Raw genomic sequence first — 14,562 nt, forward strand, 5'->3', positions numbered from 1 at the left:
AAAGGGCTCTAACCACTATACAGTGAATAAGGACATGATTTACAGATTCTTCTGCACAACCACACAAAAAATAGTAATTAGGGAATTGTCATCCTCTTCTTTGAAGTCTGTCAAGCGTTAACACCTTCCCCCACATAGCCTCCCACGCAAAGAAAGCGACTTTGGTAGGAACACTATCCACCCAAATGCATTTTTCTGGAAAAACGGTGTCCATGGGATTGACTAAACAGCTGTACGCTTTCTTGACTTTAAATTGACCGTTTTTTCCTCCCTTCCAAGAGACTGAATCTTCCTCCAAAGACGGCCTAAGCCCTCTCAGCTTAAGGAGCAGATCTCCTACCATGCCCACCTCCCAGTCATTAAAATTCCTCAAAAATCTTAGATTCCAACCTCCTTGATCAAAATTCTGATCCCACATCTCCTTCACCGTAGCATTCCTGTTAGCAGCCAAGGCAAAGAGGTGCGGGAAAGTTTGGGACAATGTTGTACCCGCACACCACACATCAGTCCAGAATTTGATTTTAGTGCCCTTCCCCACCATAAACTCTAAATTATCCCAGCACCAATCAGTTTCCTTCATGATCTCCTTCCACACCCCTACTCCAAACACCCCATTAGGCTTTTTAGACCTCCATCCATAATCTTCTTGCCCAAACTTTGCCAAAATCACCTGCTTCCAAAGATTCTCTCTATCACAGGCAAACCTCCATATCCATTTACCAAGCAAAGCTTTGTTCAGGAGGCCCAGCTTCCTCAAACCAAGCCCACCCCTCCCTTTGTCCCCACACACTATCTCCCATTTCACTAAGTGAACTTTCCTCTCCATATTTCCCCCTCCCCATAGGAAGTCTCTTTGCAATTTTTCTAACCTTTTAACAACGATCTTAGGCATCCGGAAAAGAGACATTTGATAAATGGGTATGCTGGCCAGGGTGCTTTTAATAAGAGTGATTCTACCACCTTTGAAGATAAATTGTCTTTTCCATAGCGCAAGTCTTTTCCTCACTCTTTCTTCCACCCCATCCCACACCGAAGAGGCCTTGTTAGGAGCCCCTAAAGGTAGGCCCAAATACTGGGACGGCAAGGATCCCACCCGACATGCTATCTCCACTGCCAACTCCTCAATATCATCCACCTCACCCACCGAGATGATTTCACTTTTGCCCAAATTAATCTTTAGGCCCAAAGCAGCTTCAAACCAGAAGAGGATCCAACTTAAATGACTTATATGCTCTTTATTAGCCTTACAAAAAATAATTGTATTATCAGCAAAAATAAGTGAGAGATGTTCAAAGCAGTCCTTCCGCCCTCCCGAATGCTACACCCTGATAGGAATCCCCCTTCAACAGCTCTCCTAATAAGGATACCCAACACTTCCATTCCCATGACAAAGAGGTAAGGAGATAGAGGATCTCCTTGGCGAAGCCCCTTAGTACTCGGGAAAAAACCAACAGGAACCCCATTCACTAGGACAGAAAATTTTGCTGAAGATATGCAACTCCACATCCAACCCAGCCATTTTGGCCCAAATCCCCTTTTTTGGAGAACCTTCATTGAGAACTGCCAATTCAAGCTGTCATAAGCTTTCTCAATGTCCAATTTGCAAATGACCCCCTTCTCTTTTCTTTTTTTCCACGAGTCTATCACCTCATTTGCAATTAGGGAAGCGTCAAGAATCTGTCTGCCCGTCACAAAAGCATTTTGAGCAGGGGAAACCACTTTCCCAATCACTTTTTTCAGCCTATTAGCAAGGACTTTAGCCAGTAATTTATACAACCCCCCCAAGAGACTAATAGGTCTAAAGTCCCCAATATCTTCAGCCCCACCTTTCTTAGGGATCAGGACCAAGAATGTATTATGTTAGAAGGTATCTATCAAACAAGGGGCACAACCCATGTACACGAACCATACTAGTCCACAGAGTACTATGTTACTATTGTTTTAAATTTTTAATAGAGAAAACATCCAAGCATAAGCATACTAAAAAGGCCATTACCTAGTGCAAGCTCATTTCTGGGGTTCTAAAAGTAATGATTCCACCCTTTAATATTTTTGCATGAAGTGTGGGTGCACATAGATCTTAAGGCTTGGGAAGGAATATATTTCAAGAACCACACCCAAAAGCCACTTTAGATCATTTACTCATTCTTGCATGGTGCAATATAAGATACAGGTGAATTCATTCTGGCCACAAATATAAGACCTAATCATTAAAGTTCTTAAGTACACATCCATGTGATTATGCATGCCAAAGCAATAGACACAGCACCCCGAGGGTGAATAAATCATTAACCTTGATTTTTCTAGCCTGGTTTAAAAATGTTATTGACATCTTATTACTAATAAAAGAAATAAGATCAAAATGAAGAACCTAGGTTGAAGTACATAGAGTCTTTGCAAAAGTCATCACTATCATAAGCCTTTACTGAGTTTGAAAAGTGAAATAAGTCCATGTACCGATACTCATCCTCTGCTACTCCACAATCAAAATGCAGATACTGAATATGGGAAATTGCCCTGTCCACATCACCCTTTTCCATGCTTTCCTTCATAGCATCCAAATGTGTTATTTGAACACTCCTTAGTATCAAGCCAAGAAACCTAGCATCCCCCTCCTCCAAATCCACCATCCCCTTCTCTTCGTTCCTTATAGTAATTGCTAAACCTGTATTGGATCCTTCGGTCCACTGAAACTGCCTCTGAATATTCCAACACAGTGCATCAAAAATCTCCGGAAATTCTAAAACTACATTCCTCAAACCCATGAACTCCGTTTCCTCAAAAATCGTATCTCCCTGATTTGCATTAATTCCACTGCCATCACTAACGCCTACGTCCGGCTTCAATCGCCTCAGCCCCAAATCTGCAATACGATCCAGAACCGGCACCAAATCCACCAACCCATCACTGGTATCCCGCAATTCTTCGCGCTGCTCCAATAAATCAGCGCGTGATTCAAAACCCTCGTTCAACCCATCCTTTTCAATGCTATCCAAATCAATCACCTTCCTGGCACTCTCCGAAACCCTAGAGCTCACAGTATGAACCAACAAGAGAAATTCAGCGCGAAGCCTCAGGCTTTCGGAATCAAAACTCCATAGAGATGAAGAATCGCTAAATTGGAGGAGCTCGATAGTGGATAGCCATGTCAGTAGAGATGGCGAGGGGCAAGACTGTGACCAGAGGATGGAATCGAAGCGCGCGCCATGGGCTACGATGGTTTGCAGGATGGCTCGGGCGAGGCTAGGGTTTCGGATTTGGAGAGTAAGGAGAGCAGCTCGGAAGGGTTCGAATTGGGCGAGGAAGAGGTGGTTTACGGCTAGGCGCGAGAGGAGTTGAGATTCTTTGTCCATTGATGATTAGAAGAACACTAATGTTCTGGATTTGAAGGCATTTCTGTGGGTGATGTGGCCTGTACAGTGTCATAAGCTAGGTGTTTGGTTCTCGGGAAAATTTTCAGTTCAAGTTTTTATGTAGACGTGGAGAGAAGGGCAGTGATCATTTGAACGTTGTCGCATCTTTTTGCTTCGTTCAAAACGCATCGTTTCGATCTACAAGTTAAAAGTTAAAACACGAACTCCGTTTTACCCACGTCCCCCGCTCGTTACGCTGCCCGTCGTTTTTCTATTTCCGCGTCACCCAGAAAACGACATCGTTCTACGTTTTGCTATTTCCGCCGTTTTGCAATTTAATGATTTTCATCCGACAAATCTTATATAGTCTTATAAGACCATGTTTGGTTGTGGAAAAATTTGAGAAGAAATATGAGGGAAATAAAATTAAGAAAAAAAAAGTATAAGGAAAAAAAATACAAATATATATTTAAAATTAATAAATTATTTTTATATAAATTTTTAAACTCATTTTATTTTATTTTTTATTATAAAAAAATTAATTTAAAATATATAATTTTTTAATTAATTTTAATTATATTTAATTTTTTTATATTTTTTTACCTGGAAGCCAAATATTATTAAATAAATTTTCTTAATATTTTTTTCTTTAATATTTTTCAAAAATCAAACAGACCATGAAATAATTTTTCAAATGAAGTGATATATTCCTTGTAAGGTAGGTTTAGGTGCAATCAAATAATTTTGATGCCCAATTGATTTTCAACCGCACCATTGACCTTTTTATAAAAAAAATGCTAGACTTTAATATTTTCCATAAAAAAATAATATTGTATTTTTAGAAATTATCTTACCATTTTTTTAAATTAAATTAAGGACTTTATGGAAAGCTTAACATTAAGGATTTATGAGTTGACTACGTAAAGTGTAGTCAACTCATAAATCTAGAAAGCACGAGTTATTTACTTATTTTTGTCATGCACAATAGTGAACGAGGCTATTGACTGACTATTTGCAACACATGCTTTGGCAATTTACCAAGTCAATTGGTTAAACGATGATTGTTACCCAACAACTAATTTGCATTGAAACTTTATATAAATGACTTCTAAATTCATCAAAGTTATATTTGGTTCTCAAATAAATTAAAGGAAGATGCGAGGAAAAAATAATAAATAAATTTAAAGTCAATTAGTCGTTTTCATATACTATTTCAAACTTGTTTTTTTTCATTTATTCAACTCTTTTATAAAAAAATAAAAATAAAAATTTTAAAATATACAAAATTTTTAATTAGTTTAATTGTATTTGACTTTATTTTACATTTTTCATAGTAAAATCAAATATGAAAATTTATTTTTTTAAATAATTTTTTTATTTTCCTAGTACTCTATGATAATCAAACATAGTCTTGCAATCTTCTAACGATCAAAAGATCTTCATTTTTATTGTAAGATAGTTTAAAAATCTTCTAAGTGCGTTTATTCTACCAATTACATATTTAGTTTATGTCACCTTAGGTTTAAAGTGTTTAAAGAACACTTTTAAGGGATTAAAAATATTTATTTGGATCCCCAACTCCAAGTGTATAAAGACGCCGTAGAACTTCAATCGGATGAACCTCGCATCAAATGCAACATATAATTTTTCTAATTGTTTGCTTATACGATCTACAAAAGACTCGTTAAAACGACCTTTAATTTATTATACAAAATTGTTTTTTATTTTATAATAGGATTTATTACACTTTACCCCTAACTTATAACATGTTTTGCATATTCCCTCATCAAGTTCAAAATCAAATAATGTACTCTCATCTTTTATAATTGCATGCAATGTGCATTTTTTTTAAAGACGATGTTATTTTTTTAGACTGAAAGGCATGTGCTCTTTGCGTGACTAAGGGCAAAATTGATATTTTTCTCAATTTGTAGTCCTCCTTTTTCTAATCGACCAACCGTTTCTTTCATTGTTGCTACTGGTGAAGCCCTAAGCAAAAACTCTCATTCCTCGCTATTTTTCCTTTCGAAGCCTTAAAATCCTAATCCCACAAAGTTGCTGTCACCCCCACATAATTTCTCATTGTCCATTGTTCCACCTTGTCCGTTGGTGGAAATTTGCAAAATTGCTAAATAATTCATATATCCTAAAATCCCAAAATTTCCCTTAAAATTTCTCAAAAAATTATTTCACTTTTTTGAAACATAAAACGAACCCTAACCCTCAATTTGATCGAGTTTTATTCTCCTAAAATTTCTTAAATTTTTTTGAAAAATCAAAACAAAACCCTAACCTTCTTTCCCTACATGTTTCTACCCATTAAAGAATTGGAAGTCAACAAATTACCGCCGAACCCTACATTTTCTCTTAGATGTCAGCTTTACATTAGCTTCCTTAGGGATGAGGGTTTTGACTTGGGGCTTCACCAGGCAACAAGGGAAGAAATGAAAGATGGGAAAGAAGAGACATGGAATATGAGAGTTGTAGATTAAGGTTAAAATTGAATGACCCTTTTGTCATCACTTATTAAAAAAATACCATTTTGCCCTTGGTCATTTGGAGAGCACATGCATTTTCTTCTAAAAACAAAGGTTATTTTAAAAAAAATGCACATTGCATGTAATTATAAAAAATGGAAGGTACATTACTTGATTTTGAATTCAATGGAGTAATGTGCAAAACATAATACAACCTTTATAATAAATCATTAAAAATTTGTTTTGTTAATAATTTGCCAAATATATTTTTGAAATTGAAAATTTATAAAACTATATTGTTAGAGATTGTAAAAGATAATTTAGATTTCACATAGAAGACATTATTAACGTAGAAGATTTATCAATTTTACGAATGATTGTTGATGCATAAGGTTCTTGTTGTATTCCATATTTTTAAAAGCACCTTATTTATTGAAATGTTTGAATCGGTTTTGTATTTTTGTAAATGGGATGAAAATTGTCGTTATTTTTCTTACTAGAGATAATCGAGAAATAGGTTTAGATCTCCAAAACCAATTAAGGACATTAGATGGGAGAAGAGAATTCAGTTGGCCATAATTATAAGGCACCATTTACTAGAGTTTTACACTTTTAACTATGAAGATTTTACATTTTTACAATTTTAACCATGAAATCGAAGTAATTAAACCCGTCCTCAAATCCAAACCTAACTCTTTAGCTTCGTGGTCTACTCCACAAATAATAATAATAATAAAAGAGCATTTCATTAACCTTGTAGTGGGGAATTATATGATTTTTTTTTTTAAAAAATATCAATGTGGTATCAACAAGTTTGTAATGTTGATTATTAAAATTATATGCGTGCATCTGTATTTTTCATGTGTATTTCAATTAAATAAATACAGGTTGGAGTTGTTATTTATTTTATAAATAAAAGTAAAATTAAATAAATAAAAACAAAAACAAAATATAAGTTTAGGGCAAATTTTGGGGTTTATAATATGGTAAAATTTAAGTATTTGGATGATGATATAAATATTCAAAATGAAAGTATAAATTAGTTGTATTGAGCATAACTAATTGAAAATAAAATAAAAAATGAAATTAAAAGACAAAGAAAATAACAAGATATAACTTGAATATAAAATAATAAAATCAAATTATATACATAGTAATTTGTCTCGGTTTTTCAATAGACACTAAATCGAGGTTGACTTAATTTTGACTATTGATAAATTTTGGACGTGATGCTTATAGAAAAACGGAAATTACTATAAACCCTAAAAAACGAGACATATACCATTCCTATTTTGTTGGAGAATGAGAAAAACTCATTGAAAAAAAAAAATAAAAAAATGGAGAGAAGAAGTGAAAAGCAACCAAAACGAGGGTAAAAGAAAGCCTGAAATTAACCCTAGAAAACTAAACCCAACCACACCCGAGAGTAAACAAATTTTGGCGGGAAGGCTCCAAAAAATTAACATCACCTGTCAATTTCTCAGCCTCTTCGCATTCTGATTTCTCACCCTTTTCTCCCGGTTTCTCGCTACAGAACCATGTCCGGGGTTCGACGCCGGCGCGATGCTGCCGGAAAAGAAAGGCGGCTTGTGAAAACCGATAATGGCGAAGACCCAGTGATCCTTTCGGACTCGCTAGAGTCTGAAACGGGGAGTGCGCGGATTCGGCTTCGAGAGCGGTGGGAACTGGCGTCTGTTCTCAATTTCTTGAACGTAAGTCTTTGTTTTTCCTTGGTTTATTTTTATTTGTGTGATTCGTGGGTCTGTTTGGATTTGAAAATGTGGGGTGTGGTGACGATTTTGGCGGAGGGTTTGAGGGAGAGGCTTGTACAGAGAGGAAGACGGAGTTTTGGAGAGGGTTTCCGTGTGAGAAGAAAGAGAAATATTGGCAGAGTCCTATAGAGAAAGATTGCGTGATGCATCAATTGCGTGTGACAGATCATGATGAATCAATGATCTGATTTCGTTTTTATGGTTATTTGACATGCCTTCAGGTTTTTGAGCCAGTCATTGGAAGCAATTCAAAGATATCAGCTGAAGAGATTGAGATGGGCCTTATCAAGCCGGATAGTCCTGTTGCTCAGCTTCACATTGACCTGTTGAAGGTTTTTGATTCACATTTTTTGTCCATTTCACTATTTCTCGAGTTTGTTGGCTGTGCACTTGATAGATAGACACCAACCGTAAAGATATTGTCCACTCTGGACCCAAAGGGGTCCTTGTGGCTTTAAAACACGTCTACAACATTACAATTGGTGATTAAAACACACCAGGAATATACAGAAAAATTGGGAGACTCATGTAATCCAATAAAGCTATATATTTCATCTTAAAATTTCAAAAGTGTTTAAACATTCATAGAATATACAGCAGAACGTTTTGTAAAATAAAATAGAATTGAATGGTTACGTGGTACATGCAAGTAAGTTTATAAAAGTTAAAACCATGCATGGGCGATTGCATTGTCATGGTCTTATTGTTGAAACATTCGTGCCCTAGGAAATGTTATGCATATATGAATAGAATATTTAGGCTATGTTTGGTTTTTAGAAAATTTTAGGAAAAAATGCGAGAGAAATAAAATAGTGAGGAAAAAGTAGAAGAAAATAAAAAGTAAAAGAAAATAAAAAATAGATTTGAAGTCAACAAATTATTTTTATATGCTACTTCAAATGCATTTCACTTATTTTAACTCTTCTATATAAACATTAAATAATTTGAATTTGTATAAGTTTCTAGTTAATTTTAATTATATTTGATTTTCTTTCATATTTTCCATAGTGAAACCAAACATAGCATTAGTGAAGTCATGTTTACATGATCGCAGTTGTGAACAAGATGTGTATAGCAATAAAAACATACACTATTGAGTTTGAGATGCAGCTGCATGAAACTTTAATTCTTTTGTCGTTGATATTTGTTTACTGGATTATTTTGTTTCCTTCTGGAGACTATAAATTGCTACTTCAGTATACCATAGAATACAGAAAGTTCCAGCTTAATAATTGTACTCTTTCTTTCAATCATGATTGCATGAATAATTCCATTTTAGTCTAATGTTGTATGAGTTAAAAATTCGGTGCACTTTCCTTAGTATTTCTGTCAGATGATGTTCTCTCTTTGTTCAGTTAATTATATGTTGGATTACATTGTTGTTCCTGTATGAAAGCTTTTCTTGATTAAGAGTCAATCTGGAAATCATACCTGAGATTATTGGTGAAGGGAAAACAAAGATGGTTTCATCATACAGTTCTTTATACTTTTTATGTTATTTCTGTGCAATCTCTGCCTGTTTCTGTTGGCAGACATGGTGACTGTGGGCACAGAGTTGTGATTATTTTTTCTTTTCACACACACACACACACATAAGCTTAGAAAATACGTTAAAGGCTCAAATTCCATTTTTTCTTTCTTCACGTATTCATGGATGTTTATTTGTTCATGCATTTAAGTCACTCAATTCTCTTTCATGGGATTTTCTGTTGTGTTTCTTATAATTTGAGATTTCCATATTGTAGCATCGTTTGAATTTGGCAAATGTTCATAATATAGAAACTAGAAGCTATTGTTATTTTATTCTGTTATATCCATTTTTGTGTGAAAGAACTAAGCATCTCATGCATCGTCTGTCAAGACACAAAACATCAACTAAATTACTCATTGCTATTGATAATAATTACTATTAAAAACTTGTTTCAAAGTCATGTACATTATCACAAGTTTGTGCATATGATTAACTGGGTTGATAATTTTTGCGTGGACTCATTCAAATAGTTCGGATTTATATAGCGTGAAACCAAAAGCATGCCAGTAAAATTGAGTCATCGCCAAATTCACCAAGATTATGAGTGTTACCTTCCATTCAGTCATCATTACTAATATGACCTAAATACTTACCAGGGAATTCCACCAGTAAATAAAAATTTGAATGGTTCTGATGCATGGGTGACGGTACTTTGCAAGAAACTCACTATGTGGTGGCCATGGGTAGGTCATTCTAAAGTCCGAGTTCCGCAGTTTACTTTCTTTGGTCTTTTTTAAATAGGATCACACTATTGGATTTGGGTGTGTCTTGCAGGTTGCTGAAGGGGAGATTCCGCTAACTGCTAATAAGGGGTACTAATGATGCGCTTCTCATTTTTGTTGACTTCATTTAATTCCTGTTGTTGTTCTATACTGTTGCTGAGGCTATTTGGATTTTTTGCTGCATTGGCTTGTGTAGAGAGGAGATAAACAGATACAAAGAACTTGATCCAACAATTCGTTTACAGATTTTGAAAGCACTTTGTGAAATTCGAGCTGAGGTAATGCATCCACCCTTCTCTTTGGTTGCTCTGCATGCTGCCTCAGCTGGTGGAATCTGTGACAGTTTCTGCTGTAATGCCAAATTATTGTACATGTTTCACATTTGTGTGATTGATTCTATCTCCCATCTTAGCCTCTAGGTGTCTGATTTTGTCCTATATTTAGTTTTGCTAATGATATTCTTTGAATAAACCCTTAACTAACCTATTTCCTTTTTATCACAGCAAAATGATACCGTTTCCTACATCAACGATGCAATAAAACATGGAACTGAACTTTCTTGTTTTCGCAAAAATAATATTGGTGGAGATCGAAATGGAACTACTTATTGGTACTTTCTGAATTTATTGTGGTTCTTACATAATCACTAGCATGATCAATTTCAACAGCCTCTTTATTTTGTAATTTAGGTATGATGGAAATACAGTTCTTGGTCATAGATTGTACAGGGAAGTAAAGAAGTTTGACCCCAAGACAAAAGTTAGGGGAAAAGGTTGTTTGGCTCCTCCACTTGCCAGTTTCAAGTGGGAAACACTAGCAACCAATCTTGAGGAATTTCGTAAAGTTGCGGTAAGATCACAGTTTTTTTTTGTTTCAGGATAAGAACCCTCATTTACTGTGTTTTTCACTGATAATGGCAGGATGATTTCTCATCTAGCAAAGTTACTGTACAAGTTGCTGTTAGTAAGATTGTTCAAACTGATGCAATTCCTGTTCTTGAGGATCTTCAGAAGGTTAGTTTTCTATTTGATAATTTCATCATCAATAATAATAATAATTCTTATTAGGGTATGGCATCAGTGCCTGAGGAATGTGGGCCTAATATTGTGATATTGTGTACTGAAGTTGTAAACAGTATTATGCTTCTAACTTATCTTTTCACATTTTTCCTTCTTACCCTCAACAGAAGAAAGAAAGGGCATTCAAACGGAAACGGAGGCAAGAAATGCTTCTGAATGATTCACAAAATTCCTATAGAGTTGAAAGTACTCGTTCCTGTCGCAATAGGAGGCCTGTCAGTTACACATTTGGTATGATGTAAATTTTTTTCTTTATGACTTCTATGATTTGGTTATTTAAGAAGATCCTAAAATGTCTGTTCAAAATTGGTTATAAACTTGGACATAGTGAGCTCTCCTTTGATGCAGCGCTATAAATCCAGCATTGGCAGACATGCAAGAATGTTAGGACATTCCATTTAGTCATATCTAGTAATATACATATACAAAAGTTTAATTGGATTAAGTGATCAGATTGTTATGGTGCCTTTATTTCACATCTCAGATTTGGGAAAATTTTAAGAGTGAATCTGAGAACAATTATTTCAAGGACTAGATTCTACTTTTACTCGACCGCAGATAGTATATTTGCATTGAAATATGATAGTTGAAGATGTGATCCTAGATAAAGGGGAATGGTGGAGTAGGATACATGCAGTAGCCAACCCCATTTAATTGGAATGTAAGTGGAATGCATAAAAAATTCTTGTTCATGATTTTGATTTTTACTTACAGACCACATTATTTTCTGCTTCTTCTTCCAGTTTTTTCTTTCTTTCTCCTCTTCCTCCTCCTTCTTCTCTCTCTATTCAAGGAGGCTTCAGGTTGGAACTTGTTTGGTTGGTCAGAAGTGTAAAATGATTGTTTTCTAAGGCTGAGAAAGGCTTGTTTGAAGTTACATCCTTAAGTTCAGCTCATGTTGGCTTATCAGACCTCAGTTTATTCCATGATTGCTTTGAATAGAGGTCATTCATGATTACAGTAGTTCTTCTGAGTAATCAAAATAAGTTAGATTGTAGTTTTGACTATTGTAATTGTCATTGAAAATCTGTCCTCAAATTTCATTCCTAAACCTCCTCTGAAAATTTATATTGTGCTTTCACCGAAAGAAACCTGACAACAGTCTTGTGAGACCATTTTTTGATTTCTATTTTATTTTTGCTAACCTGACAACCCAAAGTGTCAAGACCCTCAGCTGCTGAAAAGTTATATTTTCCCTTCAACAATAGAAATCGGACAAGAAACTCCTGAGATCTTTTTTGATTTGTATTCTTTTTGCAAACCCTACTGTCTGAATGGACAAGAGCCTTGTTGAACGGATGCTTGGAATGGAACATGTCGAGTTCAATGCTTGATACCCTTTTGAGACAAGTTTAAACATGCTTGGATAAATTTCTGTCAGGCTTAAGCTTAAGCCTGGGTCGAGTATCGTCTAGGTCAAGTTTGTAAACCTTGATACTTAGCCCATCGCACCTTCCCATAAGCAAATATATTCACATCAAATTCCTCACTGAGACAAGAACACTAAGTATGACTGATGAATGTTGTTCTTGTGCTTCCTAGAAGCCATTCTTCTTTAGAGTTGCTTCCACATCAGTCTTGGTGAAATTATATGTAACTATTATGGGCCTTTATGCTGAGTGGTGCATGTGAAATCTTCCCTCAGTGGTGTTCCATTGATCAAGCACTAGGTTCTATTCATTTGATCATGTTTCTATAAGTGATAATCACTGTCCACTGCAGTTCACATAGGAGAAACAGCATGTGAAATGGTATTTTCTAGTCATTGGGCACCCTGTTTTGCTCCATTGTTTTTCAGAAAGAATGCAAGAAGCCTTTCTTGTAGCAAATTCTTTTATTTTCTCATTCAAGTAAATGCATTAATATTATGCAATGGAGTCTTATTTGGTATAAATCATGGAATAGATGGATAATGATCAACCAGGGGAGTCCTTCAGGATTTGGTGATTCTCTTGATTCCAAGATATTGCTTCCCAATTTGAATTGTTATGATTTTTATTTTTTTTTCTGTTGGATATTTCCTTGATTTTTTTCTTCTTACTTGTAACAAATCTTTTGTTATTTTGGAAACTCACCTGCAGATGAATATGACCGGACCATTAAGGAGGCTATACAGATGACAAAGTAAGTTTTTATTTTAATAACTGCATCTGTTTACTTTGCATTTTGTCTCACATCAGGGAAAGTTTTTGTGGATGCAAATATTCTTGCTGCGTTTTTTTGTGGGCCATGGATTTGACATGATAAGAACATTCTGTTATGGCAAATTCAAGAAAAGAGACATTTAAACAGCAGTTAAAGAAATAAATAAAGTAATTTATAATTGATTGTGCCTTTTAACTTGTGTTTCAGTAAAAGAAAGGCTACTGAAGATCAAAAGTGTAATGGAAAGCATGGAAATATGAACGGCATTGCATCCGATGGGGACTCAGACACAGACACAGACACAGATACCCAGTTAAGAGATAGTTCTGTTAATAGTCGTGACTCCATGGAAAGTGACTCTGGCAATGTCAAGCCTCATGAAGATGATGGTGACTATGAAGACAAGGAAAGTGATGAATATAGTATCAAAAAGGAGGATGAAAATGATGAAGTTGGCAATGATGACAAAAACAATCAATATTACATGAAAACCAAGGATGATAATGAAGATGGTGATGACTACAAAACTGACAGAACTGCAGAATTTAATATCAAAAAGGAGGGAGATGAGTTTAATATCAAAGAGGAAGAGGGTTCTGAAGATGGCAATGATTGCAAAGATGAAAAAGCTTATCAAAATCACATGAAGGAGGTTGAGAATGATGATGGCAGGGACTTGAGCAGTTCCCATAAGAAAATTTTCAATCTCAGCAAGAGGAACCATGCAACAGCTCAGTCCAAGGAGCAGTCATGTTACTCTCCCAGCAAGCCGGGTGGCTTGCGCTGGAGCATCAGACTGGCTGAGACCAGCAGCCATCCTGTTGCAGGAACCAGAAGCCCAGGCACGAAGAACAGATTGAGGCAAAGACCGACACGCAACACTGCCATGGAGTCCATCATCATCCCTGATTCAGAAGATGGCAACTCATCAGAAAACACAAACAGTGGAATTCCAGGGGGTGAAACTTCATCTCCAACTGCTGATCTGGAAGAGGAGAGTGATTGCTAAACATATCTAAAAAAACAGATATGGAAAATTTTCCATATGCACACAATGATCTTCCTTGAATTTTCTGGTGCAAGGATCCAACATTGATTTTGTTTCCTGCAATGTGCTTCCAACAATTATGTCTTTTGATTTGTGAGAAAATGGTTAAACAAAATTGGCCTCATTTGGTTGATTTAAGGATATAATCCTTTTAAGTGACTGAGACTTGTTCTTCTGTACAGTGGCAGTGAACGCATGATGCCTTTCATGCATGTTCAAGTTTCTTCCTTTTCTAATTTAGCAAGGAACTGTTTATTCTTTTAATTTTTTTTCCCTTTAAATACATTTTTTGTTTTTTATTTTTAAAATAAAAAATAGTTGTATTTTTTTTATATGAATACCTTCAAAGGTTGAAAAATTAATAATTTTAAAAATAATTAATTTCACTTATTCTTTGATCATATAAAGGTATTTGTTTTTAAAATTTTTTTGTTA

The 14,562-nt window shown here is 35.2% G+C and overlaps 2 protein-coding genes across 2 annotated transcripts in view; one reads left to right on the forward strand and one right to left on the reverse strand.

Annotated features, from left to right (window-relative positions):
• Positions 1–3,570, reverse strand: part of LOC100262933 (uncharacterized) — an 80,302-nt gene extending 76,732 nt beyond the window's left edge. Inside the window, exon 1 of the mRNA XM_010650286.3 lies at positions 2,458–3,570. Within this exon, the coding sequence (XP_010648588.1) occupies positions 2,458–3,353 (896 nt within the window). The 5' untranslated portion in view covers positions 3,354–3,570. The remainder of the gene's footprint in view (positions 1–2,457) is intronic.
• A 3,588-nt stretch (positions 3,571–7,158) lies between these two features.
• On the forward strand, positions 7,159–14,286 carry LOC100257807 (DDT domain-containing protein DDR4). Its single transcript, XM_002281989.5, has 11 exons — positions 7,159–7,542; positions 7,824–7,934; positions 9,730–9,816; positions 9,908–9,945; positions 10,052–10,133; positions 10,359–10,465; positions 10,545–10,704; positions 10,776–10,868; positions 11,042–11,165; positions 13,016–13,058; positions 13,287–14,286. Exons 1-11 carry the CDS (start codon positions 7,369–7,371, stop codon positions 14,086–14,088), a joined length of 1,821 nt encoding a protein of 606 aa, XP_002282025.3. The 5' UTR covers positions 7,159–7,368; the 3' UTR covers positions 14,089–14,286.
• The last annotated feature ends 276 nt before the right edge of the window (positions 14,287–14,562 follow it).

Source organism: Vitis vinifera, chromosome 4, assembly GCF_030704535.1.
Source record: "Vitis vinifera cultivar Pinot Noir 40024 chromosome 4, ASM3070453v1".
In the NCBI taxonomy this organism is placed as follows: Eukaryota; Viridiplantae; Streptophyta; class Magnoliopsida; order Vitales; family Vitaceae; genus Vitis; species Vitis vinifera.